The 17,404-nt window shown below is 62.8% G+C and overlaps 1 protein-coding gene across 1 annotated transcript; it reads right to left on the bottom strand.

Moving 5' to 3' along the window:
• Nucleotides 1-2,489: 2,489 nt before the first annotated feature.
• NKX1-1 (NK1 homeobox 1) lies at nt 2,490-6,187 on the bottom strand. The gene is made up of 2 exons (XM_003890908.3): nt 5,722-6,187; nt 2,490-3,570 (listed from the first exon to the last, which is right to left on the bottom strand). Exons 1-2 carry the CDS (start codon nt 6,182-6,184, stop codon nt 2,687-2,689), a joined length of 1,347 nt encoding a protein of 448 aa, XP_003890957.3. The 5' UTR covers nt 6,185-6,187; the 3' UTR covers nt 2,490-2,686.
• Nucleotides 6,188-17,404: the final 11,217 nt, after the last annotated feature.

Below are 17,404 nucleotides of genomic sequence, written 5' to 3'. Positions count from 1 at the left end.
AACAAGGCTCCTGCTCACCTCTGCCTGCAGCACAAGCCCAGGGAGCTGAAACCAAGTCAGGCGCAGGCGGCCTAGACTGGAAATGGCTGGCAGGGGAGGCCCAAACCTGGTGGAAATGGGGGTGGTGGGGCAGCCCGAGTGTTCCCTGGGAGGCAGCCAAGGGAACAGCATCCCAGCCTCCCCAGGGAGACTGGGGGCCTGGGGACCCAGTAGGAGTATGGGCTAAAAAGTGGAGGCTCCTCCAGGAGGGAGCAGGGCACCCACTGGCACCACAGCTGGCACTGCCCTCAGCAAGCCCTGTGACCTCTGGGCCTCAGTTTCCCACATATGACTCAGCAAAGTGCAGTGGGAGGCTCAGGTGGCTTTGCACGCTGTCCTCCTCTGACGAGGGTCCGCTGCGCAGCAACTGTGAACCAGAGACTGGAGCGACCCAAGGAAATGTCCCCCACGCCTGCGGCATGAGGCTTTGGGCTGTCCAGGGAGCTTAGAGAAGGGGTGGGCGACGCTGGTGCGTGGAGTGGGTATTGCTTCCCAGACCTCACAGCCCCCAGCCCATACCCTCCATCCCATCCAGCAGCCCAGGGGCACTGCTAAAGGGCCCTCTGGTGTGGCTCTGTGTTTCTGGCTGAGCCTTGAGGGGAGGAGACAGAGAAGGCCAGGGTGGGGGCCTATGGAAGCTGGAGGGATGGGGAGCCAGGATCTAAGTTCCATGGGAGGGCTGCACGCCGCGGTCTGGCCAGCTCTGAGTGGGTCTGAATCTGGCCTGCACTGTCACAGCCTTCTGTCATCTCCCTGTAGGGTCTGTGAGCTCCTGGAATGTTCCAGCAAGCTCAGCAAAGGGTCAGGCCCTTGCAGCACAGACCTGGGTCCCTCCCAGCCATGCGGCAGCTGCTTTCCCGCTCGGCAGCCCCAGTGCCCAGCTCAGGCCAAGCCTGCTGCACTGGCTTCAGCTGAGTCCGCCCTCTGGCTACACTTGGCCACCTGCAGGTGGGGCTCACCTTCCCTCACCGACCCCCACCCAGCAAGCCTGAGCTCTGCCAGCAGAGGGAGGAGGGAGAGGCTGCCCTGCCCCTGGACTGGTGAGCCTCAGGACGCTTGCTGCAGGCAGGTGGCTTCACCTATGCAGACCCAGAAAGGGAGCAGAGAGCAACTGGGAGTCAGGCTGGCCCTCGGCTGGAGGAGCCAAGGCCTGCCTGGGGCCCGGGATGTGGGGGCAGCAAATGCACAGGGTGGTCCCAGCCACCCCTGCCCCACCCCCACCAACCTGCCTGATGGCTGGTGCTGCTCTGGGCCTGCTCTCTGTCCACAGGTGCTGGCCAGGTCAGTGGGCAGCTCTGTCTCCCATCTTGCCTGTGGTACTAGGTACTCCACTGCCACCACCTGCTCCCAGCCCTCCCCCAGTGGCTGGTGCCAGGTTGACAGCCCAGAGATGAGCTCAGCCCACTCACGGAAAATGGACGGGACACCAGGAGACCGAGCCCAGTCAGGGCACAGCCGCCAGGCAGAGCCAGGCTCCCTCTGTGAGGCAGGGCTCAGGACACCCGCCAACAGCAGAAGAGGGGTGGGCACCTGCCCAGCTGTCACCAGTGTCCCATGCCGCCTCCCCACCCGTTCTGGGGCTCTGAACCCTCCCCATGTCGCCCTTTCCCGCTTGGAAGCACCAGCTTTTGCATCCACACTGCCACCTAGCCCTGGCGCCTCTGCCTCTGGCCTCCCTGAGCCCAGCTCAGGGCGAACACCAAACCCACAGGGCTCCGAGAGCCTGTGCAGGGAATGTAGGGGCCGTTTCCAGCGTCGCTGGAGGAGAGGTGGCCGCACCAAGAGGGAGCACTCGACCCGACTCTTGGGGGCCCGGCTCTGAATGGGCTGGAACGCTCTTGGGCAGGTAGCTGCGCCCCCCGCCAGCCCCTTCTCGCGCCGGGTTAGCCCCTTTTCCTCCCCAGGGAAAGCAGGCAGGCGCTCCTTCCTCCAGGCAGTAGCCGAAACTGACACTGCCCCCAGGCTGACACGCCCAGCCCGGTGCTCCCTTGCGGGGATGTGGGCCAGGGGAGTGGGACCGGAGCAGGCTGCAGGGGTGGGGAGCAGGAGGCAGAAAATGCTGCGCCCCCAGCCGCGGTCCCACCAGCTCGGTGGCTAAGCGGAGAGGCGAAGAGGGAGCAAGCAGGTGGCCACTTTCTGGGACCTGTAATCTTTCTTGGGGCTGGGGGGGCGGTCAGGGAGGGGACGCTGAGACCTGAGTCTCAGCCAGCCTGGCGGGTGAGCCCCTGCGCCCAGTCCCAAGCCCAGGACGACGGGCAGGCACCAGCAGAGAGGCCTGAATTCTGGCCGGAGGACGCCAGGCCGGTGGGAAAACCGGCTGGAGTCCCGCGCGAGGCCGAACACCCTAGGCGCCTTGGTCCCCACGGGAGAGGATTCATGGGTGGGCTGGGCCGAGCCGGGCGGAGGGCGGCGCGGGAGCCTGGGAGACTGGGGCGCGGCCGCCTGCGGTTTATTGATTGAGTGAAGTTCTGCAAAGTGCTTCGCAGCGGGCCGAGCCCGCGGGAGCCGCCTGCCCGGCCCCGACGCGCATGGTCATTTATAAATTTAAAACTCTTCCGTAGCAACCGCTTATGTACAGAGTCAACGACTAGAATGGTAGAAAACAGCCGGGCCCGGCGGCGGCCTCGGGGGCGGAGCGGCACGGGGCTCAGAGGTGCGGCGCGTAGAAGGCGGGCGCCCCGTAGGTTTGCGAGCCCAGCACGAAGGGCGAGAGCACCGCCGGGCTCGACAGGAACGGCAGCTGCGCGGCGCACACCAGGCCTCCGGGGCCGTGCGCGGGGTACCCAGCCGGGCCGTGCATGCCGAGAGGGGCGCCCATGGGCGGCGAGGGGCTGAGCGGGCTGAGGCCGCCGGGCAGCCCCGTGCCAGGCCCGGCCCCCGGCCCCGGTCCTCCGCCGCCGCCGGTCGGCGCGCTGGTGTCGGCGCCCGGGTTCTGCTTCTTCCACTTGGTTCGGCGGTTCTGGAACCAGATCTTCACCTGCGTCTCGGTGAGGCTGAGCGACAGCGCCAGGTTGAGGCGCTCGCACACCGACAGGTAGCGCGTGGCCTTGAACTTGTTCTCCAGCGCCACGAGCTGCTCGTAGGTGAAGGCGGTGCGCGCCCGTCGCGGCTTCCCAGATTTGGAGTCGGACCCCGTGCGCTTCCGTTTGGGCTTGGCCGCGGTCGCCGCGCCCTGCGGAGTGGTCCCCGCGCCCCCCGGCGCCACTGCAGCTCCCGGCGGGCCCGGGGCTCCGGGCGAGTTCCCGCGGGGTCCGGGGGCCGCGGCCTCATCGACGGTGGCGCCGGGGGACGCGTCGGCCTCAGCCGCGTCCGGGCAGCCCGACCCGCGGGCCCCGAGGCCGCCGCTACCTCCCCGCGCCTCCTCCGCGCCTCGCGCCGCCTCCGTCTCGGGCGCTTCGTCCTCGTCGTCGTCCTCGTCGTCGGGAACCTCGTCCCCGCTGTCCGCGCTCGGGCTGTGGCCGCCGCCGCCGCTGCTGTAGCCGTTGGTGTCGTTGGTCTCGGCCTCCCCTGCCTTGTAGGGGTCGCCGGCATCTGCGGGCGGGAGGAACAAGGACAGGACAGGGCAGTTAGGAAAGGCCCGTTCCCGGATCCCGCGCTCCGCGCGCCCCGCTTCCTCCCCCAGGGTTCCCTCCCGCCTCCTGCTCAGCTCCTCCTGCTTCTTCACCCGCCTCCCATCTCTCTCCTTCGCTCCGTCGTTTCCTTCCCCTCGGCCTGTCCTTCCTTCCCGCCGCCCGCGTCTCCTCCCGGTCCCTTGTTCGTTTCTTTCTATGGAGAGAGTCCTCCTCGCCCTGAGCTGCGGGTTCTCGTGGCGCCCGACGTTTTTTGCCGGAGTGGGGCTGGACGGGTGCTGTGGGCCGGGCCGGGCTGCGGAGATTACAGCGGAGTGGAAGCTCCGATCGATCGGCGGGGCAGATACAAACTTAATTAAACTCATTTTGTGTAATGTACAAACTAGTTAAGGTCATTTAATTTATTTCGGCGTATATTACCCTCCAATTACCGCCAGCGCAGGACCAGCCAATTACCGGGCATTTAATAACAGGTCTGGGGGTGGGGCCGGAGCCGACCGAGAGAACGGGGCTTGGGGGACCCAAATCCTATGCCCTGGCCCCGACCCTACTTCAAGCCTCCAGGCCCTGAGATTCGGTCGCGAGGCTTAGCCCCGGCTCCCCTGCCCGCGCCTCGGCCCCTGCGCGGAGTTGCCGTGGATAGGGCCCTGCTCGGCCTCACCCGGAGGGCTGGGCGGGCGTGCAGGTCGGAGTGGCGCCCCGCAGCCTAAAGGGCCGGGAGGGCCGGAGTCTGAACAGCAGCCCCGCATCCTCCAAGCAGAGGCCCTGCAGTGACTGCATTTTGAGTCTCTGAAATTTGGAAGAAAGCATCTCTCCCAGACAGGGTCTTCTATGCCCTGGCACTGGGGGCCTAAGTCAGGAGCAGTTGGGGCAGATGCCCTCCACAGAGCTGCCCAGTGGCGGCCACGGCCTGCTCTCCGGCCAGGTCGGAACCGAAATCTCCGGTAAGAAATGATCAGTCGCTCCTGTCAGATTCCTCCAGGGCGACTGTGGGTCCCCGCTTCCCTCAGCAGGAGCAGGATCCGCCCCTAGACGACCGCGAGCGCCGACCCAGCCCTGCCCAGGGTGCCTGGCCCCGCTCCCTCTCCTGCTGTGCTATGCGCGCGCCTTCCCGGCTTCAGCAGGATCCCGTCCTTCCGCCCCGTAGGCTCCCCGGAGGTGGAGGCTCTGAGCGCCGCCGCCGCAGAGTCCGTAAGGTCCCCTCCACTCGGCCGGATTTGTTCGCCCTCCATCTCGGCCGACCGGAAGAGGCCCCGCGCAGGTGCGGCCCGCAGCCTCCAGGCGCTGAGCCGGTGGCCGCGGCCCAGCCCCATCTGCCCCGCGCTGTCCTCGCTGTGCCTCGGCGGGGCCGGGAAGTTGGAGGGAGGAGGCGGGGGAGGGGACACAAAAAGCAATCAGGAGCGGGTCGAATGCAATTCGCGATCAATAGCGGCCCCTAATAAGTGTAATAGGTTTTAATCGAGTAATTATCCGAATTTTGACCCTATAATTTAGATGTTCGGGGGGAGTTTGCAAGGTGCTTGAAAGAGATATGCACGCGCCGTAATGGGATATCGACCCGACCGGGGGCGCGGGCCGCCCCATTACCGGCCGCTTTCCGCCGCTAAGCACATTTCCCCTTAACCGTAATCGAAGGGATTTAATTGTTTTTCCAGAGATAACCAGCGTTTTGTCACAATTAGTCTGATTTGTCCAAAAAAAAAGAGAGAGAGAGAGAGAGGGAGAGAGGAGGGAGGGAAGGAGGCCTCGGGCGGGCACAGTGGGGGTGGGGAGGTCACGGGCCAGCCACCACGCGCGGCCCCTCGCCTCCTGCACCAACTACCCCTCCAGGCCAGAGATGCGCGGAGGCGAACCCTGGACCTGCCTCACAGCCCTGCAGCCCCTGGGCCTGACCCGGCTGAGCTTCTCCAGAGGAGCCTGGCGATGCGGGCCCTGCAGTCCGGGTCGGACGGAGGCCACTGGTGGGCTGGTGCGGACCCCGCGCTCTGCGAACTTTCCACGGAGCCTCGGTGTGGGCCAGACCCAACTCGCCACGGTGTCCCAGGGTTGTAAACGCGTAGAAGCGGCCGGTCCCCCTGTCCCCACGACCTGGCGCCGGGCGCATCCTACTCACTCGGCGGCTCAGCTCCGGCGGCTCCGACTCCTCCGGCGCCGGCGAGGGCGCGGCGCTCTAGCTCCTCTGCGCGCGGCGGGCGTCCGGAGACGGAGGGTGCAGGGGCGCATGGGGCCGAAGCGCACGGGGCGCACGCGGCGGGCGCCACTGGGCCCAGCAGCACGCAGCGACGCCTCCTGCTGTTGAACTTGTTGGGGTCCAGGATGTCCAGTACCGAGAAGGAGGTGGGGCGCGGGGGCGCTGCGGGCCGGGCCGCTCCAGCCCCCTCGGGCGCCGCAGGCACAGTGTCGCTGGCCGCGAGCGGTGGGGCTCCAGCGCGGGGAAAGGCCGGCAGCTCGGCGCGCCCGTCCATAGCGTCCCGGGCAGCGGCGGCAGGAGCTGGCGGTGCGGGCCCCGAACCTGGCGGAGGAGGCGGCGGCAGCGCGGGAACGTCCCCAGGAGCCGCGGGGCCGCTAGAGCTCATGCCGGCCTTCCGCCGCTCCGGCCACTCGGGCCCTGCCGCCTACTGGGCTCCCATACCTGGCGGCCCTGGCACCGCCACACGACCCCGCGCAGGCGGCCGCTGCTCCGCTGGCTCTCGGCGCCGCGCCCTGCGCTCGGCCGGTGCTGCCTTCGCCGCCGCCGCCTTAGGCGCCCGCGGCGCCCGGTCCGCGCATTTATGGCAGCCCCGCCGGAGGCGCCCACGCGCCCACACGCCGAACACACGTGCGCCCGCAGGCGGCCGCGGGGCTCCGCCGCCCTCGTTAGCGCGCGCGCCTAATTGGCTGCGAACGGTCCCGGGCCGAGGAGGCGGGCCCCGCACGGGACACACGGACTGAGCCGCCGGGCCGGACGAACAGACACGCAGCCCGGAGCCCAGCGCGGTCCGCAGGCGGCTGTAGTGGTCAGCGGCGCGTCGCTGCGCCTCCGCTCGTCCGGAAACGGCGCACCAGCCTCCTTGGCGAAGTGGGAGGAGACAGCCCTGGCTTTTAAATAATTGCGGGATCAATCTGCGGCGGGGCCGCAGAGACCCCAGGGCGCGCGGGCCAGCGAGCGCCAAGAGTTGGCTGGGACATCTCGGCGCAGGCTGCGGTGACTGGCCCGGCCTCTTCTCCGGGCCCCCGGCGGGCGGGGCCCGGAACTCCGAAGGTTCCCACAGCTCTGGCGCCCCTCGGCAGTTGGGTTGGGGATGGGGAGAGCCGTTCTCACGCGCGATTCTCCGAGTCTCCGCCGGGTCTGCAGCCCCCTCCCGCGCGTTCCGTGGCTCTTGCTCCCGCCTCTCTCGCTTGCTCCCGCTTGGGGTCTCCTCTTGCGTCTCCGGGGTCTCTCTTGCTCAGGGTCTCTGCCCCTCCATCCCTTCCCACGCCCGCCCCTTTCACGTCGTCAAATTAGGGCCCGACCTGGAGTCCCAGCAGAGGGGCGGGGCCGGCTGCCCCCGAGCCGCTCATTAGAAGTGGAATCGAAAATGAGAAGGCTGCTTGTCCCTCTTAACCCACCCCCAAAAGGGGGACCGACAAATTGCACACACAGCAGGCGGCCTACATAAAATCGATCCTCTTCAAGTAAGGGAAAAATGTGTGTTTCTTCCAAAAAGAATACGACAAATGCCCCCTTCGCCACATCCGGATAAATAAGAAGCCCCACGGCCTGAGTCTTTATTTGGGTACGTTTTATCTACAGCCGCGATGTTTGCAGGACAGGGCCCTGCGGCCCTCGGTCCTCGAGGGTTGGGCCTGGCGTCCGGAGTCCCAGTGCGGGATCGCGGTAGCTCCCCGGCGGGTCGCTAGTCTCCCTCCTCCTCCTGCCCATGCAGCGAGCAGCCAGATGCAGGTGGACCATGGTGGGCGCCAGCAGTGGGAGCGCGCACGCTTCTTCAGGGTGTGAGCGCGCGGGCGCGTGCACCGGCGGCTGTGCGCGCCGCCTTACGCCGCGGTCCCCGGAGCCTGCTCCGCGCGCAGGGCGGTCCTTTGCAATTACCGCGGGCAATGATCCTTTGGAAGCAGAAATTAAAAGTTGAGAGAAATAATGGTGGACCGATCGGCTGTAATTTGGGCCAAGCTCGGACACGCCGAGCCTCAGGGAGGCTGGAACTAGGGTGGGGTGGGGGGGGGTCGCAGGCCTTCCCGTCCCTCTTCTCCTCCCGCTTCCCTTCCCCTGCCCTCCCCGCTGCTGGTCCATCCCGAGATTCTAATCAGATCCACAACACTGTGTCCTTCCTTGCCAGGACTTGATTATTCTTTATCTTTAAATTATAAATCACCTCTGGGGAAGGAGGGTGGGTAATCTCCCATCGCAGGGAGGCAATTATCTCCTTTCCGCCCCACCTTGGTCTTCACTCTCTCCCTCTCCCCCAGCTAAATTTGGATATAGATGTGCACACGCCATTCACACACACACTCGTTCACAAGTGCGTAGCACATACAAGCACAGATCCGTTCATGAGCACCCAGGCACACAAGCCCGGCAGAGCCCTCACAAATGCACTGGCATCCCTGCATTTCCCTCTCCCCCGCCAGCGCCAGCGCCAGCGCCAGCTCCACGCTGGTCTTGGCTTCGTCTTTAACTCTCTCCGGAGGAGGGGCACACAGGATCCTTTCCCAGTCCCTGTACCCCTCCCCAGGAGGCACAGCTTCTGGGTGGCCAGCGAGGCCTGGGTGGGGGAAGGCAGGGCAGGTCTCAAGGGCAGACCCCTGACCTGGCTGCCGGTCTCCCTGCAGCACAACCCACTTAAAGCGTCCGTCCCTGCCACGGCCTGACCTCAGCCAAGCATCTCCCACCAGTAGCCACAACACTCAACCCTGCCAGGTCCCAGACAGTTGGAACACCTGCGCGTGAGGAAGGGATGGGTAATGGGCACTCAGCCCTCTTGGTACAACTTTCAAAACGAATGCAATCACATGTAAAAGATGTTTTATACAACATAGATGCAGTATGTATGATGATTGTCACTAAAACATGGTAAATATAACACATTAAATACTATAGGGAATAGCATAACGGAATTGTGTTATAATATACAACGACGATGCGTTTCCCAGCAAACACGTGCACACCCAGCACTGCAGAATGTTCTCCCTGATGGGGGCGGGTCATGGTCAAGGTTGAGTGACACTTTGAGGAAAGCACGTGGCTATCTGAAGTTTGCGGGCCCCAAGGTTCTCCTTGAGCCTTCCCTCCCCTCCTCTCTCTGCCCCACACCATCCTAATGTGAGCCGCAGAGGGCAGGGTAATGAACTTCCAAGTTCTCAGTCAGGCTCAGAGGAGTAGGGGCTGGGTGGTGGAGCCTGAGGGGTCCCCCAGAGCTACACAGGGCACCTCCCATCGCCTCCCCTGGGAAAGGCTCGGAGAGGGCACTGCTGCATGCTCCCCTGCCCCACCCTTCCCTCATCTTTGAGGAAAACACATGCCACAGAGATGCAGGGCACCCCTCCTCCTCCTCCTCTCTCAGATCCCCAGGAACATCCCTCCCCTCCCCGATCTCAACCTAGCATGTCTGGGGCTATAAAGACGTCCTTTCACTCCTAATCACAATTGATTGTCAATTAGACCCCCATTTGTGCAATCTCTGCCCATCTGCCATCTCGGGTTATCTGCAAGACACCAGCTTCACTTGCAGGGCCCCAGGTGGGCACTGACAGGTGAAATCAGTGCTGGGGGTGTGCTGCCTCTGCCTGCCCAGTGCACAGGAAACATTCCCTCCATTGCAGAGCTCCACCCCCCTCCCCGCTGCAGGTCCAGGTGGGGTCACTGTGGGCTTGGGTGCAGGTGTGGGCAGGAACAGGCTTGGGACAGGCGCAGAAGTCTAGGGGATGGTAAAAGGTCTTAGAAGGGAGCATGAGGAAAGGAGTGAGTGGGAGCTGAGACTTCAAGGATTTCCTCCCCAGCATTAGAGGTTTTTAAAGTTTGAGGGACAAGAGGAAGAGGCGGAGCCAGCCTCCACTGCCACGAACTCAGCGTGGGTTTATGAACCACCCCCCGCCTCATTTTTTTCATCTGTCAATTGCAGGGTTTGAGTCCCACGCGAGCTTCCAGGTCCTGATACCTTCCACTCGTGGTGCGAATGATGACGACAAGGTCACAGCCTTTTACTTGATGCATGGAGGGGAGTCCCTTCTCTCTTTGCCTGGAAAGCTTTAGCTGGATAGACTGGAAGGGCAGCAGTGTCCCGGGGGCTCTAGGGTTGGGCAGAGGCATACTCACCTCCACTTTGTATAGTGTTTGCCCCGTGCGAAGTGCACCCCACCCCACCCGTGGCCCCACAGCCTCGCTGTGCACCTCCTTGCATCTGCCGGATGGGGGCGGGGGGTGCGGGCGGAGGACGAGGAAGAAGGCTCCCGTGTCCCTTCCTCTTGCCCTTACACACACTCCACACCACCGCGACCCCTGTTGATCACCGCAGTTTGGGAAGTCGGAGGGGAGCCCTCTGCTTTCAGGCCTGGGTTCCTTCTCTAAGATATGTCCACTTAGGGGCCTGTGACTCCTCAAGAAAGAGTGCACCACACTCGGAACACCAGAAGCGAGAGGGGACACAGGGTCGGACCTTAAGAGCACGTCAGCTCTGGAGACCAGCGGCCCCAGCCTCGGGCGCCTCCGCACAGGACAGCTTCAGCACTGCGAACAGCGCCAACACCGCGGACAGCGCGCTCCAGCCACACCCCGGAGGCCACCAGCTCGGGCCGTGTTCAGCACCGCGGACAGCGCCAGCAACTCCGTGTGTCTCCCGGTCTCCAGCCCGCGGGCTCTGACCTCCCTGCCCCGCCCTCGACTCCTTCTCAAACTTTGGGATGCCCCAGGGGAGGAAGAGGGCCACAGGCTGTGTGTGGAGTCTTGGCACGGTGTACATTGCACAGCCGGATCAGAAGCCAGCCCGTTTACCTCGACCAAGCCAGCACCCACCAAAGGGCCAGAAGTTTACCTGGCCCTTCACCGCGTGGCCTTTCATTCTCCTACCTGCAAGCTGCGTGAGTTAAGGATGGAAAGCACGTGGCACAGGGCCTAGCTTCTGGCGAGGAGCCCACCAGAGATGCAAAGGTGAGGTTGAAACCCTTTACACTTAAAAACAAAAAGATACAAACAATCGGAACAACTGGGGACATGGGTGCTATGTGGAGGGCAGGACGCCTGGCTTCCCATCAGGGCTGCAGAGGAGACCGCTGCTGGCTCCCTCTCCCGGGTACTGCTGGTTGAACTTGGGGAGCACCCTGGCTCCTGAGGCTTTACTGACCACAGGGTCAGGCCGGGGCGGGGATTACCACCTTACGGATGCATAACCTGAGGCCAGTGAGGACCCATGCTGTGCTCAGTGTCCCCCAGCCGGTAAGTGGTGGGGTTTTCATGTGAACGCTGATTTCCTTTGACACAGCATGTTTCATATGCAAAGTCATAGATAATCATGTGACTGGTCTTTGAGAGAGAGCATCTGAGCCCAGAGGGGTCCTTGCTCCTCAGGCTCTGTCCCTCCAGACTCTGTCTTACTGCCCCTGCCCTCTCTGGCCTCTGCCTGCCACTGGCTTACACTGCATGGGGCAGCAGGGTGCCGAGGTTGGAGCCTGCCTGGGATGGCCACCTTCCCTCCCTTGTCCCCAAGCTCCTGCCGGTACTCAGGGCTCGAAGCATTGGCATTCTCCTGTCTATGACTGCCACAGTCATCTGGGGGGCTCTGTAGGAAACACCAGGGTCATGTTGCCTGGAGACACATGGTCAGGAGACCCCTTCTGAGTGGGGGTCTGGGGGTGTCTTGGCTACCTGGTCTCTGCCTGCCCCTGCCCCAGCCTGGCTGCCTCTGGTCTGCTTTCCATCATTCTAAAATGTAAATTGAATAGTACCCTCCCCTTGCAGAAACGCCAGGGACCATGTCTGGGCTCTGCAGCCTGGTATCAGGGGCCATTCCTGGCTGGATCCTTCCAGCTATCCTGTAAGCTCCCTAAGCCTGTACCCGGTACTCCGAGCCCCTCCCTGTGCCTGGATGACCGAGCTGCCACGTCCTCTCTGCTGGTGGTTACTCCAAGCCCCTCCCTGTGCCTGGATGGCCGAGCTGCCATGTCCTCTCTGCTGGTGGTTACTCCGAGCCCCTACTTGTGCCTGGATGACCGAGCTGCCATGTCCTCTCTGCTGGTGGTGCACTTAGCCACTCACTAGTGCACATGCATCATCCCTGCTCCCCTTGGTGGCAGCACCACCTGGAAGCCACTCTGATTTCCTCAAGTGAGGCAGGTACCATCCTGTGCGCCCTCCAACCCAAGCTTCCACAGTTCTGCCTTAACACATCACATGACCTTTATCTGTTCACTCGTGGATCACCATCTGCCCCCGAGACTGTGGGCTCTTGGACATGGTGTGTGTCTCACCTAGCTCTGTCCTTCATCAAGGTAGAGGCAGGATGCAAAAGGCAAAAGCATTCTGGGACAGGGAAGAGTGAAGGGCCCAATGCTGGCAGGTGGGGCAGTGTTTCAGCCTGTGCACCCCACCTCCACCCTTCTAGTAGTCTGACGTCCTGGTCCATCTGTCTAGCCCCTGGGCAGGGAAATGGCTCTGGCCACCTTGACTCTGTCCTCCACGAACAATGTGGCCTGGAACTGATCCATTTTCTCTGTGTGGGCTGGTGGACCCCTGCTCTGGGCTGCTGTGAGTGCCGTGGCTTAACTTGGGGGAACTTCCCTAGGCCCCCAGAGACACCTGGGAGCACACTACTCCCTCCTCCATGGCTGAGCAGCTGGTGAGATTTACAACCCAGAACTGCCCTCGGATCAGGCCATGGGGGACTTTACAGAGAGGTATTTTTGTTCAGTTCTGGTTCTGTCTTTCCTGGACTCCCTCTTGATATCCCTGCCTTTGGTAAATCCCAGGCATCTGAATGCATCTGAATCCCTGCCTCTGGCTCTGCTTTGGCCTCCCCAGAGGCCGTGCAGGAAGAGGGTAGAAACAGAAACCTGGGGAGTCCCCTGCACAGGGGGAGTGGTCATCCGTGCCATGCTGTGGAGCTTGGCTCCAGCTCAGGTCAGGAGCCAGGATGTGTGGTGTGCATTCACGGTAGGGCCCGTCCTCCCTCATCGCAGCCACAGCCAACTGGGGAAGCGCTAATTGAATCAGCAATGTGACCCATGGGAGAATTTACCCACAGTTCTCCTCCCTTTGCCCTCTCCAAGATCCATGCCTTCCTCTGGGAAGGGAACACTTCCAGCCACGCTGAAGCTGGTCTTGGCCCATGACCTGCAGTGGGCAGAGAGTGAGGTGTGGGTTCTGAGCTCAGTCCATAAGGGCCCCCTGCCAGTTGGAGACCCCCTCCATGAGAACGTGCTGCAGGCAGTGATTACTCCCTCAGCCTGGGACTTGGAATGAAGGCTTGGAGCCAACTGGATCCAATGCAAAGCCTTCATGCTAATGAGCCCACCAAGTGCATCCACACTGAGCCCACTGCAGCCCAGAGCAGGAGACGGTGCCGCCTCAACCCTGTCTTCGGGGTTGTTGCCCAGAGGCATTGTAGCAGAGACCACTGGCCTGGAAGAAGCCGTGCCGCTGGCCACTGCAGGCCACTGAGTCTTGAGGTTGAGAAAACGTGGTTTCAGCACCACCACCGTGCATCTGCCTAGAGCCCACCCTCTTACCTGGCTCCCATCTCACCTGGCTACTCTGCCTCAGTTTCTCCCTCTGTGACAGGGTTCCATGTGTTCACCTCTATCCTCCCCACCCTTACCCAGATGCAGGTGCCAGCGTTTCCTCCAGCACTCCGTGCCTCACCAGGAGCCCACTCCCTCGTTATCACTCAAGGGGCTCCTCCTGGCTCCTTTGACAGGGTGGGCACTGTGAGGGCTGTAAGAGGCAGGGATGAGCTCGCTCAGGGAGACCCCGCGGTCACCGCAGCCTTTCAGGGAGGCGGCAGATGCGGTCTGGGAGGGCTCCGGGCGTGAGAAGGCGGCCCTTGCCTGCCAGGGGAGCAAGCAGCTTCCAGGGAAGCTGGGTGGGTGCGAGGAGGAAGGAGGAGTAGGGGGTTGAGAGGCCAGGTACACAGCAGGTGCTCAATAAACGAGTTCGGCACCCTCACCCCGCCCTGCAGGGCCGCTCTGGGTTCGGAGGGCGAGTGAGGAGAGCGGGTCAGGCCGCACAATGAGCTTAATTGAGGTTAATGCCTCCCGCAGCTCCGTGATTATTAAATTATCATCATCGCGCGCATGAATCATAATTAGAAGTTTGAGGGACGCTCCTGGGGAAGACTTGGAGAGTGATTCTGGCGCCACCACGTGCTTGGGGCCGCCCGCGGGGAGGGAGTCGGGGTGGGCGCGTTTTCTCGGGAGGGGGTAAAGGTAGGCGCGTGTCCGCGGGAGGGAGTGGGGTGGGCGCGTGTCCGCGGGAGGGATTAAGGGTGGGAACATGTCCGCGGGAGGTGGGTGGGGGTGGGCGCGTGTCCATGGGGGGTGGGTGGGGATGGGCATGTGTCCGCGGGAGGGGGTAAGGGTGGGCGCGTGTCCGTGGGAGGTGGGTGGGGATAGGCGTGTGAGCACGGGCTACTGCGCGCTCACGTGGCGCGCCCCCGGCTGCGCCCAAGGCTGGGGTCTCAGACGGCCCCGCCCACCCCGCAGCGACTCCCCTCCTCGCGCCCCCGCACAGCCAACAGCCAAGCCCCTCCCCCACGGGCCGTTCCGTTCGGGCCCCGCACCAGCCCGGCAGCTGCCCTCCCCCCACAGCAGCGCTCTCCTCTCGGCGGTTGGGAGCCGGCCCCGCCCTCGCCCCCCGCGCAGCCCCTGCATTTTCTGATTCTCTGCGACCTTGGCGGATCCCGCCCCCCGCCCCCCGCCGTCCCCTGCTAAACCTCAGCCCCTCCCGGCACCCGCAGGCCCCCGCGAGTGGTGCTCGGGTGTCCGTCCCGCGCGTCCAACCTGTGGTGTCCGAGTGGGTGCGTGAGCCTGTGACCGCGCGGCGTGCCCGAGTGTCCGCATCCACGTGTCCCTACGATTGTGTGCATTGCGGGGCGTCCACGCGTGTCCGTGTCCGCGTGTGACCGCGCGGTGCGTGCCGACTGAGCGTCCGGGCGTCCGTGGGTCTGTGCGCCTGGGTGCGTGTGTTTCTGCTCCTGGCTTGAGCGTGTTGGGGGCCTTTGTCGTGGGCCTGTGGGGGGGTTGCTGGGTGCAGCAGGCAGACCGCACCCTGAGGGGCCCCTGGACTCGGCCCCCTGGTCTCCGGCCGGGCTGCAGTGCCACGTGGGGTGTCTGTGTGTAACTCCCAGTCCCTTGGCCCTGTCCTTTGGCCCCTCCTCCTCACAGCCTCCTGGGCTTGGCCGGAAGGAGCCCCCCAGAAAAGACGGGGGATGCAGAGTCCAAGGTCCCCAAAGCAAGAGACAAGTCAGTCACCCCCTCCTCTTGAACGGATCCTCCTCTCTCTCTCTCTCCCCCCGCACTTCACTTCTCTATTTATTTTCCTCTCTGTTGCCGAAACATATTGAAGGGGAGAAAAAGGAAACATTAAGATCCACTGTGTGCTGCGCGGCGGTTTAACGATTTCAAATGAGGCCCGGCTCGGGTGAGGACCTGACAATTCCCCGTCAGGATGGCAGATGACGGCTAAAATTACCCGGAATCAATATTCTCACCGGGTGTCCCGGGCTGATAAGCTCCGCCAAGACAATGTTGACTATTAAAGTCGACAGCTTGAGATATTACACTATTAGTTATGCTATTTTTAATAATCTATAATATTTGGGCTATAATTAATTAATTATACGGGTCAGATAATATCTAGGGCTGGAATGAGGTCTGAAGGACCCATTACGGTGGTAATGAGAAAGGGGAAATCTAATCTGGGGACAGGTGCCGAGAAGGCCTGGGATACTGCCGCCCGCCTCGCTGGCCTCGTCCCCACCAGCAGGCCCAGCATGGCCCGGTTCCCTCGTACACAGCCAGTGGGCACACTGGGCAGGGTTGCTTGAGGTGGGGCCCTCAGCTGGCCAACGGGACTGAGGCTGGGGTGGAAGGCCCGCCTGCCTGTGCTGCTGGCCCAGGGCTGCAGGCCTGGCAGGGAGGCAGGTGCCCACATTCTGGGTTCTCTTTTGGGGCCTGGAGCACCCCTGTGCCTCACTGGCTTTCCTGTCTTTCTCTGAAGTGAGGACCTGGCGGGACCATTCCCTGCATGCATGGAGCCCAGTCCTCACCTCGAGCTCCTCCAACACCACCCTACACTCGGAGATTGAAACCCATGCCGTTAGCCGGGGTCCATGGGGCCTGCCAGGACTGCCCTGCCCACCCTCCCTCTCCTTTTCCTGGCTCCCACGCCCCCGCCGCGTGGCCTCCCTGCTGCCTGCCGGATGAGCGGGCCAGCTGCCTTTGCACTGGCTGTCTCCTTGTTCTAAAGTCACCTCCTCTTCATCTTCTCTTTGACATGAATTTCTCTGCTCTGACATTAGCTCTTCAGAGAGGCTGCATCCTGGCTGCCCTGGTCAACCCCCCATGCCCGCCAGCACTGCCCCCAATGCAGGATGTATTGGCTTGCTGGTGGAATAGAGGGCCCATGCTGGCTCCGCTGCCCTGGGTCGTGTGCTTTTCACCAGTGCCGCTGTCCCATGCCCAAAATCAGGGCACACATGGTGGTCTGGGGTGAAATCTGATGACATCACAGACACTGAGGCTTGGCGGCTCCTTTTCCCCCAGTCCTCAGCGCTGCAGGGAGCCTGGTGCCTGCAGGTGGCTCTGGTGAATGCAGTCCTTCCTTTGCTGGGCTTCCTAGGGGGAGAGGCCTGGAGACGCGGCCCAGTGAGTCTGCCCTGCCCAGTGGCTGTGGGCCTCAGAGGTGCCTGTCTTCTGGGAGCCTGAGGTTTTTCGAGCCTCCTGGCAGGGCCCCAGGGGGCTGGCTACCCTTTTGAAACTCCACACCACCCCTTCCCTGTCAGGTCGATCCCCTGCCCAGATGGCCCAGGTCCTCCTCACTGTCTCTGGGCACGGTGGCCGGGCGGTGGTCACCCTGTCTGTAGGGAATTTAAAACAATAGTGAGGCCGGGTGCAGTGGCTCATGCCTGTAATCCCAGCACTTTGGGAGACCGAAGTGGGTGGATCACCTGAGGTCGGGAGTTCAAAACCAGCCTGACCAACATGGAGAAACCCCATCTCTACCAGAATTACAAAATTAGCCAGGCATGGTGGCAGGTGCCTGTAATCTCAACTACTTGGGAGGCTGAGACAGGATAATCGCTTGAACCCTGGAGGCGGAGGTTGCGGTGAGCCAAGGTTGCGCCACTGCACTCCACTCCAGCCTGGGCAACAAGAGCAAAACTCAATCTCAAAAAAAAAAAAAAAAAGTGAAAGCAACAAACGTGCTGTCTGCTTCTTCCCACCGCAGGCCACGTGCTTCTAAACAATGTCCGTGACCAACACTCCTGCCCAGGAATGCGTTTCGTGGGTCTAAGCTTGAAGTAGAGGCTGTGGTTACTGCAGGTTGTGGTTACTGTGTGTGCGTGTGGACAGGGAGCATATGAGCATGTAAACGTCCTTTGCTCGGTGTGTGCCCTACATGGAAGCGAGTCTGTAGAATCCCGGTTCACAGTTGCTTCTGGCCCGCTGATGCGGCCACATGCATCCATTTTGAGAGGAGGCCTGCGGTTCAATTTCATCCTCAGCTCCTGTTCCCATCCCACCCCAGGTCCTACGCGTTCCTTTGTGTAAACAGTAGGTTCAAAATAAACAGATGGCACAGTGACTGCAGAGACCAAGCTGCGGACTTT

The sequence above is a fragment of the Papio anubis genome, chromosome 3 (assembly GCF_008728515.1).
Source record: "Papio anubis isolate 15944 chromosome 3, Panubis1.0, whole genome shotgun sequence".
NCBI lineage: Eukaryota > Metazoa > Chordata > Mammalia > Primates > Cercopithecidae > Papio > Papio anubis.
Note: the sequence above shows the minus strand (reverse complement) of the source record. Positions and strands in the feature narration are given on the sequence as shown.